A 23,152-nucleotide genomic window follows, 5' to 3' on the forward strand; every position below is an offset into this window, starting at 1 on the left:
GGAGGCCATTAGACTGATGTGACTCTAATGCTATTGGCCCACATGTGCAAACCAAAGTCTAGCCCATAAATGTCTCAAGTTTACGTGATTGAAACCTAAGGACAACCAAACATAAACAGCCGACTGGGCTTTCAGCTACAGTCCATAATTTCCTTACTTTGCTTCTGCCTTTCCTCTATGAAAGCCTCTCTCTGAGCCTCTGTTAGGGGAGCACTCCTGATCACTTCTGGTTTGGTGCTGGGATTGGAATCAATTTTTCCTTATAGAAACTCTTAAAATTTTAAAATATGCCTCAGTTTATCTTTTAAAACCATTTCACTATCTTTCTCTCCTCTATACCTTTTCCTGCTTTTCAATTGCCTGTAAGAAAAAAATGCAAGCCTGCAAAAATGCTTAAATAGAAGGCTTTCTTGACATTTCTTTGGGTTCCTTTTGGCCATATTCAGCACAGTTTAATTGTCCCTTTGAATTATGATAGCATCATTTATATATTTTCTCTTACACCACTTGTTTCAAGGTTTTATAATTTTGTTTTTGTGTCTATTTTTCATTAGATTGTGTGTGTTCCTTGAGAGTAAAAATAATTATATTTTTTTGCCCTTTGTCTTTAGTGCCTAGCACTATGCTAACTAGTCCAGTAGTTGGAGACAACAGGTGTTTGTTGATTGAAAAAATTCATTTAGTAAAATAGATTTCTCAAGTATAATTTCTTTCAGGTAAATTTCATCTGATTTCTAAGTTAGGAAGAGTGGAAAAAAGTGTAGAAGCTCACTGTGGAGCAGTACTTGCAGGAAGATGGAATTATGAAGGAACAGCATTGGTTACAGGTAAGTTGTCTGCAAAAATGACAGGCTAAATGAATTTTTTTAAAAGAAAAGTTTCAAAGGAACAAAATATTTTCTTCAAAACAGTCTTTCACTAATAGTAAATAATTGGCACAGTAATGATCTACGCTGCTATATAATGTTGTAATTCAGAATGTCATTTATTACTAGCTTTCTTTTATTTAATATTTTATTGATTATGCCATTACAGTTGTCCCATATTTTCCTCTCCTTTATTTCCCTTTGCTCTGCAACCCTCCTGCCACCAGCATTCCCCCACCTTAGTTCATGTCCACAGTTCGTACATTTAAGTTCTTTGGCTTCTCCATTTCCTATACTGTTCTTAACCTCCCCCTGTCTATTTTGTACCAACCATTTGTGCTTCTTATTCCCCGCACCTTTTCCCTCATTCTCCCTTCTCCTCTTCCCCACCTATAACCCTCCATGTGATCTCCATTTCTGTGATTTGGAGAATTCTGTTCTTGTTCAAGTTGCTTACTTTGTTTTTGTTTTGTTTTGTTTTTTTAGCTTCAGTTGATAGTTGTGGAGATTGTTGTCATTTTACTGTTCATGTTTTTGATGGTCTTCTTTTTCTTAGATAAATGCCTTTAACATTGCATATAATAAGGATTACTGATGACGAATTCCTTTAAGTTGACCTTATCTGGGAAGCACTTTATCTGCCCTTATATTCTAAATGGTAGCATTGCTGGATAGAATATTCTTGGATGTAAGTCCTTGCCGTTCATGACTTTGAATACTGTTTTCCAACCCCTTCTTGCCTGCAAGGTTTCTTTTCTTTTCTTTTTTAAATATATTTTGTTGATTATGCCATTACAGTTGTCCCATTTCCCCCCCTTCATTTCCTTCCACCCTGCACACCCCCTCCCACCCACATTTTTGTCCTTTAGTTCTTGTCCATGTGTCATAAGTTCTTTAGCTTCTACATCTCCCATGTTATTCTTGCCCTTCCCCTATTTTCTACCTACCATCTATGCTACTTATTCTCTGTACCTTTTCCCCCTCTCTCCTCCTCCCACTCCCTTGTTGCTAACCCTCCACATGATCTCCATTTCTGTGGTTCTGTTCCTGTTCTAGTTGTTTGCTTAGTTTTCTTTTGTTTTAGGTGTGGTTATTAATAACTGTGAGTTTGCTGTTTTTTTACAGCAATTTCTCTACATTATCAACACCTGTTATTGGTTGTGTTTATATTTTTAATCTTCTTTTTCTTAGATAAGTCCCTTTAACATTTCATAAAATAAGGGCTTAGTGATGAAGAACTCCTTGAACTTGACCTTGTCTGAGAAGCACTTTATTTGTCCTTCCATTCTAAATGAAAGCTTTGTTGGATAGAGCAATCTTGGTTGTAGGTCCTTGCCTTTCATGACTTGGAATACTTCTTTCCAGGCCCCTCTTCTTGCCTGTAAGGTCTCTTTTGAGAAATCAGCTGACAATCTGATGGGAACTCCTTCGTAGGTAACTGTCTCCTTATCTCTTGCTGCTTCTAGAATTCTCTCCTTCATTTTAATCTTGTGTAATGTAATTATGATGTGCCTTGGTGTGTTCCTCCTTGGGTCCAACTTCTTTGGGACTCTCTGAGCTTCCTGGACCTCCTGGAAGTCTATTTCCTTTGCCAGATTGGGGAAGTTCTCTTTTATTATTTGTTCAAATAAGTTTTCCACTATTGCTCTTCCTCTTCCCCTTCTGATACCCCTATAATTCGGACATTGGAATGTTTAAAGATGTTCTAGAGGTTCCTAAGCCTTTCCTTATTTTTTTGAATTCTTGTTTCTTCATTCTTTTCTGTTTGGTTGTTTCTTTCTTCCTTCTGGTCCACTTGATTGATCTGAGTCCCAGTTTCCTTCCAATCACTATTGGTTCCTTGTGCATTTTCTTTCATTTCATTTAGCATGTCCTTCATTTGTTCATCTGATTTGCGACCAAAATCAACCAATTCTGTGAGCATCCTGATCACCAGTGTTTTGAACTGTGCATCTGATAGGTTGGTGATCTCTTGGTCACTTAGTTGTATTTACTCTGGGACTTTGATTTGTTCTTCCATCTGAGCCATTTTGGGGGGGTCTGGTCACGCTTGTTAGGTATAAGGGGCAGAGCCTTAGGTGTTCACCAGGGTGGGGCAACCCAGTGGCTGGGTTATGACATTGTATGTGGGGGTAGGGGTTCAAGAGGGAACATTGGTGCTTGCTCTGCTCTCTTTGGACCTCAGACCCTTCTGCTGCTTCCCCCAAGCAAACTGGGCCTTTCTGGTGCTGATTACCGGGTGGGTGGGTTTGTGTACATTCTAGGACCCTGTGGGTCTCTCCAACGAACTCTCCTGTGAGGTTGGGAGTCTCTCCTGTGTGTCAATCCCCACAAGTGTTTTCAATTAGTGTTTTGAGGCTTTATTTCCTGGCACTGGGACCCTGGGTTGCGTGGTCTGTCTCGCTCCCCAGTTTTGCCGGGTTTCTCTGCATGCAGATGTGTGATGGTGGTCAGCCAGTGGCTTTGCTCACCTCACTAGGTCTGCTCATTGCCACCCTGCGCCCAGGTCTGCTAGCCACCGCTTTTTCCTGCCACAACCCCTCCCCGTTTGCCGCCGACTCCACCCCTCTCACCAGTCTGGATGGATGGTTGTCCGGCTTCCATACAGTTTAATTTTCTGTCAGTTCTGGGTGCTTTTTTGTTTCTAAATTTTTCTTGTTTTTAATTTTGGTTGTGTAAGGAGGCACAATGTGTCTACCTACAACTCCATGTTGGCCGGAAGTCTCTGCTTGCAAGGTTTCTTTTGAGAAATCAGCTGATAGTCTTATGGGCACTTTTTTGTAGGTAACTGTTTCCTTTTCTCTTGCTGGTTTTAAGATTCTCTCTTTATCTTTTTTTTTCAAAAATTTTATTTGTTTATTTTTAGAGAGAGGAAAAGGGGAGGAGAAAGAGAGGGAGAAAAACACCAATATGTGGCTGCCTCCTGCATGCCCTCCACTGGGGACCAACCAGGCTTGCAACCTAGGCACATGCCCCAACAGGGAATCGAACCAGCAACCCCTTGGTTCACAGGTTGGCACCCAGTCCACTGAGCCACACCAGCCAGGACATCTCTCCTTATGTTTAACTTTGGGTTGTAATTATGATGTGCCTTAGTGTGTGCTTCCTTGGGTCCAACTTCCTTGAGATTCTCTGAGTTTTCTGGACTTGCATGTCTATTTCCTTCACCAGATGGGGGAAGTTTTCCTTCATTATTTTTTCAAATAAGTTTTCAATTTCTTGCTTTTCCTCTTTTCCTTCTGGCACCCCTAAGATTTGGATGTTGGAATGTTTAAAGTTGTCCTTGAAGCCCTGGCTGATGTAGCTCAGTGGATTGAGCCTCGGGCCTGCAAATAAAGTTGTCCTTGAGGTCCCCTTATTTTTTTGAATTCTTGTTTCTTCATTCTGTTGTGGATGAATGTTTATTTCTTCCTTCTGCTCCAAATTGTTGATTTGAGTCCCAGTTTCCTTCCTTTTACTGTTGATTTCCTGTATTTTTTCTTTATTTCACTTTTTATAGCCTTCACTTCTTCCTCTATTTTGTGACGTTACTCAACCATTTCTGTGAGCATCCTGATTACCAGTGTTTTGAATTCTGCATCTGATAAGTTGTCAGTGTCTTCATCACTTAGTTCTATTTTTGGAGCTTTGATCTGTTCTTTCATTTGGGCCATACTTTTTTTGTCTCTGCAAAGCCCTGCATTGTTGTACTATATATGAGGGAGGGGCCCCAGAGTGAATAGTGCTGCTTGCTGGGCTCTGGCCAGCTTTCAGTCACTTTCCCTGCTACCCACAAGCAGAATGTCCCATTGTGGTGCTGATTCCAGGGTGGGTGGGTTTGTGGACCTTTTAGGACCATGTGGTTCTCTCCAACAGACTCTCTTGTGAGGTTGGGAGTTTCTCTCGCCACTGCATTGCCCACAGGTTTTTTTCAATCAGAGGTTTTGAGGCTTTATTTTCTACACTGGAACCCTGGGTTGCATGGTCTGTCTTGCTCCCCAGATGTTCCTCCCAGTTTATTGGTGCAAATGTGGGACTGCCTTGTCCACTAGCTGCTACCTTGCCCGGCTGGTCCTCCAGCCACCACCTGGCCCTGCATCCTCTCCTTCCCTTTCACCAGTCTCAATGAATGTTTCTTCTTTAACTCCTTGGTTGTCAGACTCAATACAGGTTGATTTTCTGGCGGGTCTGGTATTTTTTGTTTTTAAATATGTTGTTGTCCTTTTGTTGGTTGTGTGAGGAGGCAAAGCATATCTACCTACAACTCCATGTTGGCTGGAAGTCTTATTAGTAATTTTCCTACATGACTTGAGGAGAATATTCTGTCAAAAATACTTTTGAAATGCTCAAGTAGAATGTAAATAAAAATTGTAATTCTTTAAAATATTAAATTCAAAATACTCTCATTTAACTGACCTTTACCCTCTTCTATCTCTTTCCTATCTCCTGCCCTACTGCAAGGATTCTCTTCTTCACCTATTGTGTTAGTTATCTATTGTTTTATAACAAATTACCTCCAAAGTTAGTGACTTAGGATAATATACAGGTATTATCTTACAGTTTCTGTGAGACAGGGAACAGTTTAACTAGGTGGTACTGTCCCAGACTCTTAAGAAGTTAGACAGGGCTGCAGTCAAAGAAAACTTGACTGGGACTGAAGGATCTGTTTCCAAGATAGCTTACTCACATGGCTGTTGGCCAGAGTTCATAGTTCCTCTGTTGGCGGAGGCCTTAGCTCCTCATCACACGGGCCTCTCCATGGAGCTGCTTGCGTGTTCTAACAACAAGATAGCTGGCTTCTCCCCACATGACTGATCCATGAGAGAACAAGATAGAAGCTGCAATGTATTTTATGACCCACCCTCAGAAGTTGTACTCCATCATTTCTACCATTCTACTAGGAGCAAGTCACTAAGTATAGCCCACACTGAAGGAAAGAGAAATTAAACTCCACCTCTGCAAAGGAGTAACAACACCTTTGTGGATATGTTTTAAAATCACACCATTCCCCGGGCCTTCTGTCAGACTTTTCTCAGTCAGTTGTTACCTTCTCTTACTTGTTTCTTCAACTTCTCCTTTTTTCAGTGCATGAGAGTGTTTAGATGTTGTCCATTTTGAAAATTGAGAAGAAGTAAAAATCCTCTGTTAACCAATAACTCTCTCTAGCTACAACTTCCTCTTTCTTTTTAACCCTTCAGGCAAACTGTTCAAAAAAGTAGTCTACGGCTTCATCTGTTCAGTCCCCAGGTCATTGGAATTCGGCCGTAACTCATCTTATTACACTGAAAGTACTTTTCTTAGAATTCTAGGATGGAGATTCCAGTGAAAATGAAAGCATTAGTTCAATTTCGTATTCATAAGTCTTCCAATATTAAAAAATAACAAGTTTTGTCATGGAAGGATAATTTGATAAAATTTCAATTAAATCTTACAGTGATAAAGCACTATTATTTAATTAGAATGAATTTTGTCCAAATTTTAAATATGCATGAACATAGATACTGCTGATTTTTTACATGTAAATTTAATGTTTAAATTTAAATTTATTTCTTGTAGCTAAAAATATTATCATTTTCTTTTTACAGTGGGAGAAGATGGACAAATAAAAATCTGGTCAAAGACTGGAATGCTAAGATCAACTTTAGCTCAGCAAGGTATGTATTATAATAAAATAAAATGTCTTAGCATTTTCCTTTAAAAATAGTCTAATACCGTTTCTAAGACTGATTTTGGTCAGTTTCAAAAGCTGAAATCTCATTTATACTTCTTCCTCTTATTTTCCATGTTGCCTGATCGACTATGGTACCTATGTTATTCAAGCCAAGAAATATCCAAAATACTCAAGGGCTTTTTCTTTGTTAGTGAATCCATACAAACATGGTTAAAGGCTAGTGGTTCTTTTAAAAATAATTCTGAAGTATTAGGAACATATCCCATTTATAATAGGATTTAGTATCTGCTTAAGTGAATAATAGTAATAGAAAATATTGGGTTTCTCCTGACTTAAAAAGTCCTAATAACTTCATAATATTGGCACCATTTCTAAATTATGTTATATATTGGATTGCTATACAATGGAGGGGGGCAGACATCCTGATGACCCAAAACTTGGTAAGCTGCAGCTACTTCAGCAACGTCTCGGTTTTCCATGTTAATTGGGAAGAAGTGTCCGTAGAGTCAGTCTATAAAATGGGCATTCCTGTTGGGATTTAGGTTGTATAAGATTTTTGTTCTGTATAGCAGATTTATTTTCCTAGTAACATTTACCTAGGAACAATAACACAGATTTAATGTTGACCTGAGAATTTATCAGCTGATCTTCAGAAACAGGTTGCCAAAAAGCTGCTTGCAGACTATTCTTCAGATTATATGATAAAATCATACTGTGAAGCATTTCCAACAGCTGACCAATAAAAATTTATACATTTCATTTTTTAAGTTGTTTACTCACAGGATAACATTAAAATAGTTGTTTCTTTTAGTTACCCATTAACCAAATGTTAGGAAAGGAACCATAGTACTAGTTAGGACTTACTCCTGAGGTTAAATCTTCCCTACAGATAATCTCCAAGTAGAATGTTTATCCACGAGTAGAAAATTTAGAGTTTATAGACACATTCATGGGTGAATTTTAGTTAAAAAAAAGTCAGTTTATTGTTACTTTAGTAATAAAATGTACCTTTAGAAAATAAACTTTATTTTAGTCTTCTAGTGGGTTTGGCGATTTACTTTTGGCTTTATACTTTCTGTTAGGGCTAATTATTTGGCATTCTCACTTTATGATGTCTGACATATGAGCCGCTGACAGAATTCTTTCAAAGATCACCGCCCTCTTGGAGCTGGGGCTGCATTTCTTTTTAGCTGCTGCTGCTGAAACATATCCTTTTTTCCTTTCTTTTCTCTTTTGCTAAATTTGTTGTCTACAGAAGACACAGATTTTCAGAGAAATTCTGAAAGCTTATATCACTACCCAGTATATCTGAAGGATCTTGCCTAAGATCCTTCATCAGTGCACCCCTAAGGCTCCTGCCGTGAATTCTTCCCAGACATCTCTTTCCTTTTACTACCTTTGGGTCCACTGCATTTGGACTTTCCCAAGTCTGGAGTTGAAACTTAGAATCAGTTGTTTAATATAAACACTGTTAGTCATAGAGAGTAGGTGACACTGGTGAAGTTTATCTGTGTAATGGGTCTGCTAATAAGTGGCCAAGCTGCTACTTACTTCACTCTTACTGAGAAAGTGCATTCAGAGGCCCCAAGTTGGCAAGGCTGTTAGAAGCATAATATGTTCATTAATAAATTAAAGACGTTATAAATTAGAGGTCACAAACAAGTGGCTTTGGGGCTGAATCTGGTCCACTAGCATGGTACAGACTCAATGTTACAAATCAAAACATTTCACCTACAAATTTGGATTTCTAGTGTCTTGAAAAATTGGAGGATTTGACAACATTGGAATGCTTTTTGGAATGAGTACAGTAAGCTGGAGTTCAGTAGTGGCCGCTCCATTTTTAATTGGATTTTAAAATTCTCATTTTTCTTATGCTCACTTCACTCATTGTCTTACATGGGAGAATAAAACATAAATCTGAAAGTAAGTTTGAAATTAGTGATCTGCTTTTAATTAGTGATCATTAATTTTCATTGGTAGTATGTACCTTGCAGGGAGCACTTAAATGTTTTTATTTTATTTATAGGATTAATTTTTAATAGATAATACAGTCACATGCTTCAGAATTTAAAATATACAAGACAGAATAAAATTGCCTTTTAAATATTATTTTGATCTCTCATATTACCCCTGTTGTCCAGCCACCCAACAAACATTACTAGAAGCAACTGGTATAACTTTTTCTTGTGTAGCAAATCTGCTTTTATATATTCCTTTTCTTCTTTTATAAACAAGTGGTTGCATACTGTGTCCACTACAATATGCTCTTTGCTTATTTTTACTTGAGTCATGAACTATCTTGGAGATAGTTCTATATAGTTCTATATCAGCAAATACAAATTTTTAAGTTATTTTCCAAATTAAATGTACTATTTTATATTCCCGCTAGAAATATATGAAGGTTTCAATTTCTGTTTCAATTTTCTTACATTATCAACATGTTATTGGTTGTGTTTTTTATTATAATCATCCTAGTGAGTGTAAAGTGGTATCTCACTATAGTTTTGGTTTGAATTTCCCTGGTGGCTAATGATATTGAGGATATTTTTCTGTGCTTATTGGCCATTTGTTTATTTTTCTCTGGAGAAATGTCTTTTGAAAACTTTTGCACAATTTTTATTGCTGAGTTGTAAGAATTCTTTATATATTGTGGTTAGTAGACTTATTTGGTGTATATTTTATTCATTCTGTGATTTTTTTTAAAACTGTCTTGATAGTTTTTTAGAACAGAAAAGTTTTGATGAAGTTCAGTTTATCCATTTTTTTCTTTAATTACTTCTGCTTTTGGTATCATATCTAAGAAACTGTTGCCTAATATAGAGTCATAAAGACTTACACCTGTTTTCTTCTAAGAGTTCTATAGTTTTAGTGCTTGCATTTAGGTCTGTGATTCATTTTGAGTTAGTGTTTGTCTATGGTGTTTATTTTGGAGAGGGATGAGTGGTGCTCTTTTTTTCCTTCCTCCAAACTTCCTCCAATGGGTAAATAGGATTCTCTTAAAAGCCAAAATACAGATTATATCATATAATATAGGTAATTTTATTATATATTCATGTCATATAATGATACTTTCCATCAACATTCCAAATAGCTATAAATTCCTTAACATCAAATGGCTGTGAAAGGACCAATCATTTTTATCCTACTTGAATCCTGTTTATTCTTTTCAACCTCAAGATTTAGGTTAATTATAACATTAATGTGCAAAATTAAATTAGATTTTCTTATTTTAGTTAACCTCCTGGCATTTCAGTGGGGCAATCTGATGATCTTTTTCTAGGTTAAGGATTACAAATTTACTATTGAACTGTGGGTCTGATTTTTGAGTTTTAATCATTGATGCAACCCACGCTTCTCTAACAAGGCACAGACTTTCCCTGTTTTATCTTTGAGAAAAATTATTAGAGAAGTTAAGTTATAGGGACATTAACCTCAAAGGAAGAATTCCTTGTTATTCATGAAGTTTGTTTGATTTATTAGAAACCACAGGGTTTGAGGGTTTTTATAAATCTGAATTACCGCAAGCTGGATACTAAAGGCTCAACTAAAGTCGTGTTAGGTGGGAGTGGGGGACATCTGCCTCCTTTGAGGAAAACTAAATTTTGGCATAAAAATGAAATAAAATAAGCCTGAATTATTGTAATACTTGGAGTTTAGTAAACAATGTTGAAAGCATTCTTGTGGTTTTTACTACATGTTTGTGTTAATTATACTCATTTCTTGATGAACAGAAATTATTTCCTAAATTAATTTCTTGATGATTAGAACCAGATATACAAACAGAAAAAGTCACAGTCATTACCTTCTCCTCTGATATAGAAGGAGGATTAACCCCCAAGTTTGGGGGGGAAATTTGAGTTAGTTTAAAAAATGATTCTTACTGATACCTTTGAGGAGTGGTTTTTTCTTATTAGAGAAAAATAATGTGTAGGCTGGGGGTGATTATAATTAAGCCCTATCATGTGTTACATTATATAGTATTTTAATTATAGGTTAAAATTGGAATAGAGTATTGCAAACCTTTTTCATGCTATATTCAAATGGAAGAATGCAATGACAAAACATGGAACCTGTCCATAATGAATTTAGTAAAAGAAGTTAACTGGAGATACAAAGAACTAGAGTACAAGGCAGAATGTGCTCATGGCTATAAGGTGCTGTGGGAAGACAAGGAAGGCAGAGATGAATACTTCTGGGGGAGAAAGTATCAGAAGAGCTTCCTGGAAAAAGTTGCAGCATCTTTTGGGTGGGCTTTGAAGGATGAAGAAATTAGGTGAAGAAATTAGGTAAAGACATGTGTTGTTTCTGTGGAGGAAGTTAGATGATTAGAGGCATAGAGGGGACCAACATAAGACATGGAAGTCAGGTGAGTGTGAGTGAGACCATACCCTTTGGGCCAAGGTGTAGGCCATGTGAGGGACTGCTAGAGCGACGAAGACATTGATGGTCTCAGATGCTTCATGGAGGGGTTTGGAGTTTATTTCATAAGCCTTTTATTCTAAAACTTTGAAGAAAATTGAGCAGGAGAGTAAGAGATAAGGATGTCTTTTAGGAATACTACCTTAGTGATAATATGCAGGATAAATTAGAGGCATAGAGATTAAATAAGGGTGGCTACTGAGGAGGTTACTGAAATGTTCCATGCTAGTGTGGATTTAGGTTTGAACACCAAGGCAGTGGTGATAGTAGCTGAAAAAAAAATGAGTAGTTTTTCATGGCTGAGAGGAATGGATACCCTATAAGAGGTAAGAATTCAGAGGGAAGAGAGTTTGAGTTCTGACATGTCTTTGGGGCAAGTAGAAATATTGTTAGAGCTCAGAGGTAAAGACTGAAGTATTAATGTGAGAGTCAGTTACAGAAAGGTAAAAGGTGAAGAAGCTAAGGGGGAAACTGAGGTCCCTAAGGAAGAGGTGGCTGATGGAAACTAAAGAAACGAAGCCTCCATTTAAACTTTTTCTCGATATTGACCCAGTGACTTATATAACCAAAAAGTTCCTTTTTTAAAAAGTATATTTTACTGATAATGCTATTACAGTTGTGTCATTTCCCCCCTTTATTCCCCTCTACCCTGCACTCCACCCCCAGCATTCCTCCCACTCCTCAGTTCATGTCCAGGGGTCCTACATACAAGTTCTTTGGCTTCTCCATTTTCCATGCTTTTCTTAACTTCCCCCCTGTCTATTTAGTACCAACCTATTATGCTTCTTATTCCCTATACCTTTTCTCTCATTCTCCCCTCCTCCCCACTGACAACCCTCCTTGTGATCTCCATTTCCGTGATTCTGTTCCTGTTCCACTGGTCTAGTTGTTTGCTTAGTTTGTTTGTTTTTAGGTTCAGTTGTTAATAGTGGTGAATTGGTTGTCATTTTACTGTTCATAGTTTTGATCTTCTTTTTCTTAGATAAGTCCCTTTAACATTTCATATAATAAGGGCTTGGTGATGATGAACTCCTTTAACTTGACCTTATCTGGAAAGCACTTCATCTGCCCTTCCATTCTAAATGATAGCTTTGCTGGATAGAGTATTCTTGGGTGTAAGTCCTTGCCTTTCATGACTTTCAATACTGCTTTCCAACCCCTTCTTGCTTGCAAGGTTTCTTTTGAGAAATCAGCTGATAGTCTTATGGGAACTCCTTTTTAGGTAACTGTCTCCTTTGCTCTTGCTGCTTTTAAGATTCTCTTCTTATCTTTAATCTTGGGTAATGTAATTATGATGTGCCTTGGTGTGTGCTTCCTTGGGTCTAACTTCTTTGGGACTTTCTGAGCTTCCTGGACTTCCTGGACTTTCTGGAAGTCTTTTTCCTTTGCCAGGTTAGGGAAGTTCTCTTTCATTATTTTTTGAAATAATTTTTCCATTTTTTGTTCTTCCTCTTCTTCTTCTGGCACCCCTATGATTCAGATGTTGGAATGTTTGACGTTGTCCTAGAGGTTCCCAAGCTTCTCCTCATTTTTATGAATTCTTGTTTCTTATTCTGTTCCAGTTGAATGTTTATTTCTTCCTTTTGCTCAAAATCATTGATTTGAGTCCCAGTTTTCTTTCCTTCACTGTTGGTTCCCTGTACATTTTTCTCTATTTCACTTTGCATAACCTTCACTTTTCCCTGTACTTTGTGACCATCCTCAGCCATTTCTATGAGCATCCTGATTACCAGTTTTTTGAACTCCGCATCTGATAGGTTGGCTGTCTCTTCATAGGTTAGTTCTGTTTTAGGAGCTTTTATCTTTTTTTAAATTTGGGCCTTATTTCTTTGTCTTGCTGTTCCTATTATGTAGTAAGGGGTGGAGCCTTAGGTATTTGCCAAGTCAAGGCAGCCCAAGTGGCTGCTTTGTGGCACTGTATGTGGGGCAGAGTTCAGAGAGGTAACAATGCTACTTGCTCAGCTCTTGGCCGGCTTTCAGTCACTTTCTCTGCTACCCACAAGAAATTCGCCCCTTCTGGTGCTGATTCCTGGGTGGGTGGGTTTGTTTACATTCTAGGACCCTGTGGGTCTCTCCAATGAAGTCTCTTGTGAAGCTGGGAGTTTCTCTTGCTGCTGCAATGCCCACAGGTTTTTACAGACAGGGGTTTTAAGGCTTTCTTTTTTTGGTCTGGAACCCTGGGTTACACGGTCTATCTCATCCACAGTTTATTTTCCCCAGTTTATCTGTATACAAATGTGGGACCACCAGCCATAGCCTTGTCTGCCTGGTCCTCCAGGTGCTACCTTGCCATGCATCCTCTTTGCCCCAGCACCCATCTGGTGGTCTGGATGAATGTTTCTTCCCCTCCTACTGGTCTGGGTGAATGTTTCTTCCCCTCCTACTGGTCTGGATGAATGTTCTTCTTTAACTCCTTGGTTGTTGGACATCCATACAGTTTGATTTTCCTGCAGTTCTGGTTATTTTTTGTTTTTAAATTTGTTGTTTTCCTTCTTTCAGTTGTGCAGGGAGGCAAAGTGTACTTACCTATGCCTCCAACATTTTGTCTGGAAGTCTAAGAAGTTCTTTTTAATTTTATAAATTGCACTTGATTACCAATTGTTAGTAACTGCCCATACAAATAGAATAAAGGGAAGTAATTCTTGGTTTTTAAATTTTTAATGATTTAGTAACAACTAAAAAACTGAGAACCTACTAGCTACCATAAACATAATAAACAAATGGTTGCTGGTGGCATTGCAAAGTAATTTTAGTAGTAATCACTAACAGAGCGTGCTCATATAGTGCCAGGCTCTGCTCCAAGCACTTTCCTCATATCATTCAATGTAAACCTATATTGCACTCAAGGCAAAGATAACTAATGCTTCATTAAAATAGTGAAGTGTCTGTTTCAAAAGCATTCTTAAAAACATTCAAAAACAACATTTTTAGGGGATACCTTTTAGTATGAATGTGAAAAACATGCTATGTTTGACCAGGTACTTCCTTAAAACAATTGAAATACATTTTTGTCTCCTCTTCTGTGGTTTAAAATGCCTTCAACAGGTTGAAAGAATTTAGATAATTTGTTTTACAGAGAGATAAGGGTCTGACATTTAACACAACCCCAGGTGCATGTGGTTTCTTAAAAAATGTCAAAAAGGTCACATGGGTATATTGTACAAAGTCAGAAAAACAAGATCTTTTTTAGTGTCTTAACTGAAATGGAACATAAATAAAAATTCCCAATATAAAAGGCAAATAATTTCTTATAATTTTTTGTTTTTGTTAATTATGAAATGAAAAACATTTTATTACATAATTTTATAAGCATTTGGGTTTAAAGTAATTCGGTCTTAAAAGCTAAATTTATTCCCTGCTGACTGTACAAAGGGAAGAGTAGCACTAATAATAATTCAGTGCTTTAATAATTTTTTAAAGCATTTAAAATATTATAGATTTATTTCAAATGTTAATGGGAGATTTCATCACAATAGAAATAATTACTTTTTTTCTGAAGCTAATTAATCCACTTTCAATAATGATCTGTGTTAGAACCACCCAAATTGGAAGTTATACAGCAATGTGTAGTACATCTCCTTTTGGAAAAGAAAAGATTCATATATATAGTAGTTTCACACTTAATATTTTATTACAAATATAAAGGGTGACTATGATGAAGACTTCTCTTAGTTCTTGATGTTTTATCCATTTTGAATATTGATGGTTAGGAAGACTAAATTAATGCAACATAGCTATTGATTTTATTTAAGGTTATTTATCATAAATAGCGTGGTATTTGTTTTTTGATTGAAGGAATGTGGTTCAAAATCACATGTTATAACCAAGGAGTTACTTTTTCTCCATAAGCTTATTTGGTTTTAAGCCATAGTTATTATATCTGTTTCTTTAACATTATTATTGTCTAAAATATTGTTTTATAAACAGGAAATGAATAATCTTAATGTCTCAAAAGGGAAAATAAGTATTCTGAAGATCTGTAAGCTTTTATCAGCAAGGAAATGGTGACACAGCTGACTTAATGGGGCCACAGATTCAACGCTAAAGAGGACTAAAGCGTCGTAGCTCCTCATCCTATACCCCAACTGTGCCTTTTACCACAACTAAAGGGCTAGAGTCACATCCTGTATAACTCAATGGGAGTTGTAGTTTCTGAATTATTTCCTTGGGTATAGATGTTTGTTATCATTTAGTATATACTCAGTAAAGTGTAATTTTACTGAGCATATTCATGAAAATTTGATAATCTATAATTAAAATCTGTTAATTTACTATTTTGCACAACAATTACAGTTATAATAATGAAAATAAAGAAGGCACCTATAATACTACTTCTTTATCAAATAAGTTTTTCTCCCCTGTTCCCTCATCCAAGAACCACATTTGAGATATGTGAAAGTTTCATTTACATTTCCTGGGGAATTTATTAGCACTTAATTTCTGTTCATTAAGAGATTTACTTTCTAAGCCCTGGTCAGCTCCTGGCTACTCCAAGAAAATATACTTATTAAGTACAGAAAAAAGAGAAGTGTGTTCTGAGGTCGGCCATGTCATTGGCCATCTGGAGGTTCCTCTGATGACAGAACAGCACAAGATGCCATTGACTGAATAGGATATTTAGACCCAGTATGTCTCTCCTAAACTGTAAAAGTCATGCTTCAGGATTTTTTTGGACTAGATGTAAATTAGACTTTCTAAGTCTTATATACCATCGAGACTTGCTCACACTTGTGTTTTGGTTGGGAAGAAAATGGCATAAAAGAATAGAGTGAACACAAGCTTTTACCTGATATATATTTCATATTTCATAGATTAATTTTATAACCTGATTCAATTTTCTAATGAATAGGTAACTGAATCAGACAGCGGGATATAGATTTTTATAAAATATATTTTATTGATTGTGCTATTACAGTTGTCCCATTCCCCCCTCATTCCCGTCTACCCCACACCCCCTCTCCCACCCACATTCCCCTCCTTTAGTTCATGTCCATGTGTCTTAAGTTCTTTAGCTTCTACATTTCCCATACTATTCTTGCCCTCCCCCTGTCTATTTTCTACCTACCATCTATACTACTTATTCTCTGTACCCTTTCCTCCCCTCTCCTCCTCCCATTCCCCTGTTGCTATGTGATCTCCATAGTGATCTCCATAGTGATCTCCATTTCTGTGGTTCTGTTCCTGTTCTAGTTGTTTGCTTAGTTTATTTTTGTTTAGGTGTGGTTGTTAATAATTGTGAGTTTGCTGTCATTTTACTATACATGTTTCCTATCTTCTTTTTCTTAAACAAGTCCCTTTAACATTTCATATAATAAGGGCTTGGTGATAATGAACTCCTTTAACTTGACTTTATCTGGGAAGCACTTTATTTGTCCTTCCATTCTAAATGAAAGCTCTGCTGGATAGAGCAATCTTGGTTGTAGGTCTTTGGATTTCATGACTTGGAATACTTCTTTCCAGCCCCCCCTTGCCTACCTGTAAGGTCTCTTTTGAGAAATCAGCTGACAGTCTGATGGGAATTCCTTTGTAGGTAACTGTCTCCTTATCTCTTGCTGCTTCTAGGATTCTCTCCTTCATTTTTATCTTGTGTAATATAATTATGATGTGCCTTGATGTGTTCCTCCTTGGGTCCAACTTTTTTGGGACTCTCTGAGCTTCCTGGACTTCCTGGAAGTCTATTTCCTTTGCCAGATTGGTGAAGTTCTCCTTTATTGTTTTTTCAAATATGTTTTCCACTTACTATTCTTCCTCTTCCCCTTCTGATACCCCTATAATTCAGATGTTGGAATGTTTAAAGATGTTCTAGAGGTTCCTAAGCCTCTCCTCATTCTTTTGAATTCTTGTTTCTTCATTCTTTTCTGTTTGGTTGTTTCTTTCTTCCTTCTGGTCCACTTGATTGATCTGAGTCCCAGTTTCCTTCCAATCACTATTGGTTCCCTATGCATTTTCTTTTGTTTCACTTAGCATAGCCTTCATTTTTTCGTCTAATTTGTGACCAAATTCAACTAACTCTGTAAGCATCCTTATCACCAGTGACTTGAACTGTGAGTTGATAGGTTGGCTATCTCTTGGTCACTTAGTTGTATTTGCTCTGGAGCTTTGATCTGTTCTTCCATTTGGGCCATTTTTTTTTTTTTTTGTCTTGTCATGCCTGCTGTGTATGAGGGCAGAGCCTTAGTTGTTCACCAGGGTGGGGCAAGCCAGTCACTGGGTTGTGACACTGTATGTGGGGGCAGGGTCTGAGAGAGAACAATGGTGCTTGCTTTGCTCTCTGTTGGACCTCAGTCTCTTCCGCTGCTTCCCCCAAGCAAACTGGGCCTTTCTGGTGCTGATTCCTGGGTGGGTGGGTTTGTGTACATTCTAGGACCCTGTGGTTCTCTCCAACGAACTCTCTTGTGAGGCTGGGGTCTCTCCCTGCATGGCAAGCCCCACAGGTGTTTTCAACTGGGTTTTGAGACTTTATTTCCCGGCACTGGGACCCTAGGTTGCATGGTCTATCACAGTCCCCAGTTTCGCCTGGTTCATCTGCATGCGAATGTGGGACCAGGGCCCAGTCAGCCAGCTGCCTTGTGTGCAGTGCCTCACTTCACAATCCCCACCTCACTAGGTCTGCCCGTTGCCACACCATGCCCAGGGTCTGGCAGCCACTGCCTGCCCACCCAGGGTTTGCCCGCTGCTGTCTAGATGCCCCCGGGGTGCCTTGCATGCCTGGTGTCACCGCTTTTTATGACGTGACCCCTCTTCGCTAAGTGGTCCGACTCCGCCCTGCCTTCCAGTCTGGATGAATGTGTCTGTTTCAACTCCTTGGCTCTCTGACTTCCATACAGTTCAATTTTCTGTCAGTTCTGGTTGTTATTTTGTTTCTAAATTGTTGTTGTCCTTGTTTTGGTTGTGTGAGGAGGCACAGTGTGTCTACCTATGGCCTCCATCTTGGCCTGAAGTCCAGGATATAGATTTTTAATGCTTTCAATAGATAAGGTATTTATTTAAAAAAAAAAACAAACCTAGGCTCACAAAAAGTATAGCCTTCCAGAAGATATTAGGTAATTTAAAGTAATTGAGTTAGGAAATATTATCCCTAAATTCCTACTCTAGGACATTGAAAGCAGTATGAAATTTAATGTATGGATAGCTTATGGTATGATAGGTAACTCAAACTTCTATTTTTCCCCTGGAAGTGGAGTCAACTTTGTCCTGGTTATAGGATGTTTGAGCCCTTCTTAGCCCAGCTTTCAGGCTAAAGCCACACTTGATTGATTGATAGCAAAACTTTCTCTGATCTGATATTTAATATGCCATTTCACATCTAATATGTGATTAGTAACCACATTTAATATGTGATTTCATAGGTGGGAGAGAGGTCATTTGGGGGTTTGGGCATTTTCTGTGCATTAGGCTACTTCTGAAGCAGCGGATGAGGGGCAGTTCCGTTTCCTATAGCAGCATCAGGAATGGGACTTAATCTGTAAGGTGTATATACCATATGTATTTTTGTGTAAGTCAGTTTATACATTGAGTCAGTTTAAGCTGATAGCTATTAATGATGGGAAATGATACCTCTTTATATCTTTAAATAATGTATTTATTTTATGTATTTCAGTAACAAAATATTTTAAATTCCTAAAACTCCATCTTTTCTGAGCAAGACCAAAATTAGTTAAAGCTATAGATTGGCAGTTATCAAAGCAGATTTTCAACGGTCAGTGTTAACCTAGCCTGTATTTCAGTATGAGACTCCACCCAAATTTAAAAGGCCTTTTGAATTAGGAGGAAATGAAATGATGCCCCAAATTACATTTTTGATCCTCTTAACCATCTCTCTTTTGAAAAGGCATGATAAAGTTTATCAGGTTTTTCTTTCTTTTTTACAGGAACACCAGTGTATTCAGTGGCATGGGGCCCTGATTCAGAAAAGGTTCTTTATACAGCAGGCAAGCAGCTGATCATTAAACCTCTTCAACCCAATGCTAAAGTTTTACAGGTACTTCTCAGGCATTTGTAAATTGTTACCAGGATTTGCCAGACTGTTAAGTGAGAGGTCATTTTCTTAGGAGTCCCTTTCTTCTGGGTGGTCTTTTTACAGTCTAAGGATTTTCAGTGTGTGGTTTTATCAGCCTTTTTTATAGAATAGGGAATATTTGGTTATGTTCCCAACAAGGTTCACTTCCTCCTCATTACAACTAACAGTTTACCAGTAAATCATAAATGTGCTTTGAGTTACCAACTTGTCACAGGATTTGGCATGATTGGCAATTTAGCAGAACCAGTCTCAAATGCATACATTTGAGACAAAACAAGACAAAAACCATAAAACTTTAAAAGCTTGTTTAGACTATTTTTTATTATCATCACTGTCATCTTCTTCCTTCTTCTCATCTATTCAATACACTTGGGATTTCTCTAAGACTCTGGCATTTTTTCAGTATTTTTGGAATGGAGGGCTAGTCAGTATAGAACAATTTAGAACAAATTAGGTAATTTTACCAATTACAGAGAAGCAAAACAATGGTGGCAGTTAAAACAGGTAAGCATAGGACAAATTAATGGAAAACCTTTAAGCCTATGTCCAGAATTTTGATATTTGATACCAGTGTTAAAAGGAAGAATCATTTTCTTTATTCATAATGACACAGTATTGTGTGGTGAATAAGAATATAGGCTTTGGAGTTAGTCGCCTGGGTTCAAGTGCAAATTATAAATTATGTCTCTGAGCCTCAGCTATCTTATGTCTTAGTTGTGATACTTGGTAGGATTATTGTAAGGATTAAATGAGTTAAATTACAGAGTGCATAGGATAGTATATACAGTAAGTGTATTGAGTACGTACAGTAAGCATTCAATATAGAGGGATTGTTATTGAAATTATTACTAGCTTATCTCTACATTTTAGTTAGCCTCTAATAAATTAGAGCAAGGAAGCCAGAAACATGTAGAATGACTAGGTCCTGGTGAAGATATTTGGTGCTGGAGATTGGTCTGCTACAGCAGGTTATAGAGGTGTTTTAAGAAAAAGCATCAGATTTAACAGTTGAGTAGATACAGATTTGGGGGAGTGAGATCGAAATGACTTTGAGATTTCAGATTAGTAATTTACTTATAGATTATGCTATATATATATATATCATGTGGTCAGCATGCATATACATTTTTCCTTCATGCAGAACAGTCTGCTAAGAACTGTGAGGCAAACAAGAAATGAAAGATATAAGTTCTTCCTCTTATATAAATGAGGAAGAGTTTGGGCAAAAGGAAGAAGCTTCAAAAGATAATTCTCTTTTGAGTTCTGACTACCTTTAGCCAAAGTTCTTCCCTACCACTTATACTCAGAAAATCTGCTGTGAAATTATATAGCAAAAAACAGGCAAGATGAATCTTAGTTTATAATTATGTGATTGGAAGATGCTTGTGTCACTACTGATAAATTAAATTATAATTTAGTGGTTTGGTAGAGCCTTTGAGCCAGGAAGTAGTGGAGGGAAGGAAAAGTATCTAGTGCCAAAGTCCAGCTGGAGTAGAGAGGAAAAGTTAAAGTGTGGTTAGTGACGGTGCAGATTTTCTATTCCTTTTAAAAAACTGAAGCGCGACAGTGCTCCTTGAGCATAAATGTATAGTCAAATTTGGCTTGTCCAAAAAAAGAATGCTTAATTGTTGATTGTAGAATACAGTTGAAAAGTATACACCTCATTTCCCATAAGAGCTCTCGGGACTTAAAGAGACCCTAAATGTGGTTTTATAATGAGAAGACATTTTTTACTTATTCAGTTAGTGAAAATGTGCATTTGCACAGTGCATTTGCACTGTACACCAGGCAGAGTGCTAACTGCGAGATACTCAAAGTGAAACAGAACATTCTCTGGTGTTAAGGAGCTTGTTCAAAAGAATTTCATAAAATGACCAACATTGAGAAATAAGTGAGAACTGTACATTATATATAATAGCAATATATATAATAATGCATATATGTAGTATATAAATTGATATCCTAAAGCATAGTAGAGTTGATCCTTGAACAACCCAGGGGTTAGGGGCACTGACTTTTGCATAATTGACAATTCAATTATAACCTTTGATGCCATAGAACTTAACTACTAATAGCCTACTGTTGACCAGAAGTCTCACCAATATCATAAACAGTCAATTAACACATATTTTATATGTTATATGTACTATATACTATATTCTTTTTTTAATATAGATTTTAAAAAGATTTTTATTTATCTTTAGAGGGGAAGGGAAGAAGAGAGGGAGAGAAATATCAATGTATGGTTGTCTTGCATGCATCCCTTGCTGGGAACTGGCCTGCAACCCGGGCACGTGCCCTGGGTGGGAATCAAACTGCGATCCTTTGGTTCACAGGCCTGTGCTCAATCCACTGAGCTACACCATCTAGGGCCTACATACTATATTCTTAAAATAAGCTAGAGAAAATATTAAAATCATAGGAAGAGAAAATACATTTATAGTATTTATTGAAAAAATCCTCATGTAAGTGGACCTGTTCAGTTCAAACTCATGGGTCAACTGTGTAAGGGAACTTTAAATCCTATTTTGTTTCTAAGTTTTTCTCTGTGTACATCTAGCTATATATATATGTGTGTGTGTGTGTATGTATCTCTGTCTATATATTGTTATTTTTGTCCTTGCAGTTTATTTTAGGACATTGGGTTAATTTGGAATTTGTGAGAATTATTGTTTTTTAACATGTGTTATCAAAACATGTTTTCGAGAGAGTATATTTTTATATACCTTGAATAAAACAAGCTATGAATTATTCTTATTTGGGCCTAATTTAATATTTTATTCTAAACACATTAAGAATAATAGATTGGGAATGGTGTATAGAAAGAGCCTTTAAAATTGATCACTATTTGATATGAAGTTAATTGGCTCAGACATTAATATGTACCTTAGAGGCTTCAAGGAAAATTAATTTTTTTTCAGTTATATTATTCTGCCTAAACATGGTAAAAGATAGTTTTTAATCACATGTGTGTTAGTAGCTAAGTGGGTATGTGAATTATATTTAAGGACAAGAAAATATCCATGCTTATTTTCTGGACTGTCAATTTCTGGGCCACTTATATATAAATCCATATATATGTGTGTAGAATATATAAATGTCTGTGGAATACATCCTTTTATGGTAAATGCAGCAGCAGATTCTCACGGTTCAGTGACTCCTGTAGAGATATGAGGGTAAAGAGAATGAAGCTTAGGGGAATATGCAGAAGGGAATGAAGAGAGTACTAAGGAGGAGGGGCGTAGGATTGAGGGTGACAGGTCGGGATGGGTGGGGCTGGGGTGAGTGGTGGCAGGAAAATGGAGACAACTGTACTTTAACAACAATAAAACAAAGAAAAGAATGAGTTAACAAGAATGAAGGCAGTATCAGTAATGGAACCAGCTGTACAAAGGAGAGCAAGCTTTGGATTTAACTGAAGTTTTGGAGTACATAACATTCATTCCAGTCTTATCACACTAATATCAAACTTGGAATCGTTCAGCAGCAAGTCATTTTCCATCTGGAGTTCAGGCATCTGAGGAAATAATAAGGATGTAAGCTATATGGTGGATGTCAGCTATACAGGGGATGTCATAGTGCTAGGTACTTTCATTAGTTTAGCTTAGAAATGAAACGAGCAAGTGAGGTTACGCATAATGGCTATGAAAGGAAGATGGGACTCTCCAAGGAGACCACAAGAGAATCATTAGAAAGAGGCAAAATCTCTTTTCCTATTAAAAAAACCCTTACATTAAAAAATTATAACTTCAGTGCTCTTGAAGTTATAATTAATGTCTTTTTTTTTCATAGTGGAAAGCTCATGATGGCATTATCTTAAAAGTAGATTGGAACTCAGTCAATGATTTAATTTTATCTGCTGGTGAAGACTGTAAATATAAGGTACGTATGTTTGAATTAATCACCTGGTTGTAAGAGTCAAATTTAGGTGAAAAGTATTTAGCATCTAAGAATATTCTTTTAGTCCTCATTTTAGCCATCTCATTTACCTCTGATAATTCAGCAAGTTGTTATTGTAAAATTTTAACTGGTATTTTAAAGTGCTGATTTTCTCATTGGCCTACCTCACTGACCTATAGAACTTGATTTAGGGAGTACCAACATAAATACAACTTCTAGTGTTAGTGACTCAATTTAAATCAACTCAATTTAAGTTTTTAAAAATCAAGATTATTAGTTAAACATTATTAGCTTCAG

General features: G+C 37.0%; 1 protein-coding gene across 1 annotated transcript in view; it reads left to right on the forward strand.

Moving 5' to 3' along the window:
* Positions 1-23,152, forward strand: part of IFT80 (intraflagellar transport 80) — a 106,126-nt gene that overhangs the window by 20,865 nt on the left and 62,109 nt on the right. Inside the window, exons 4-7 of the mRNA XM_053657869.1 lie at positions 717-827; positions 6,431-6,499; positions 18,807-18,916; positions 22,748-22,837. Of these exons, the coding sequence (XP_053513844.1) occupies positions 717-827; positions 6,431-6,499; positions 18,807-18,916; positions 22,748-22,837 (380 nt within the window). The remainder of the gene's footprint in view (positions 1-716; positions 828-6,430; positions 6,500-18,806; positions 18,917-22,747; positions 22,838-23,152) is intronic.

The sequence above is a fragment of the Artibeus jamaicensis genome, unplaced genomic scaffold (assembly GCF_021234435.1).
Source record: "Artibeus jamaicensis isolate MK-2021 breed Jamaican fruit bat unplaced genomic scaffold, CSHL_Jam_final scaffold_474, whole genome shotgun sequence".
Classification (NCBI taxonomy): Eukaryota; Metazoa; Chordata; class Mammalia; order Chiroptera; family Phyllostomidae; genus Artibeus; species Artibeus jamaicensis.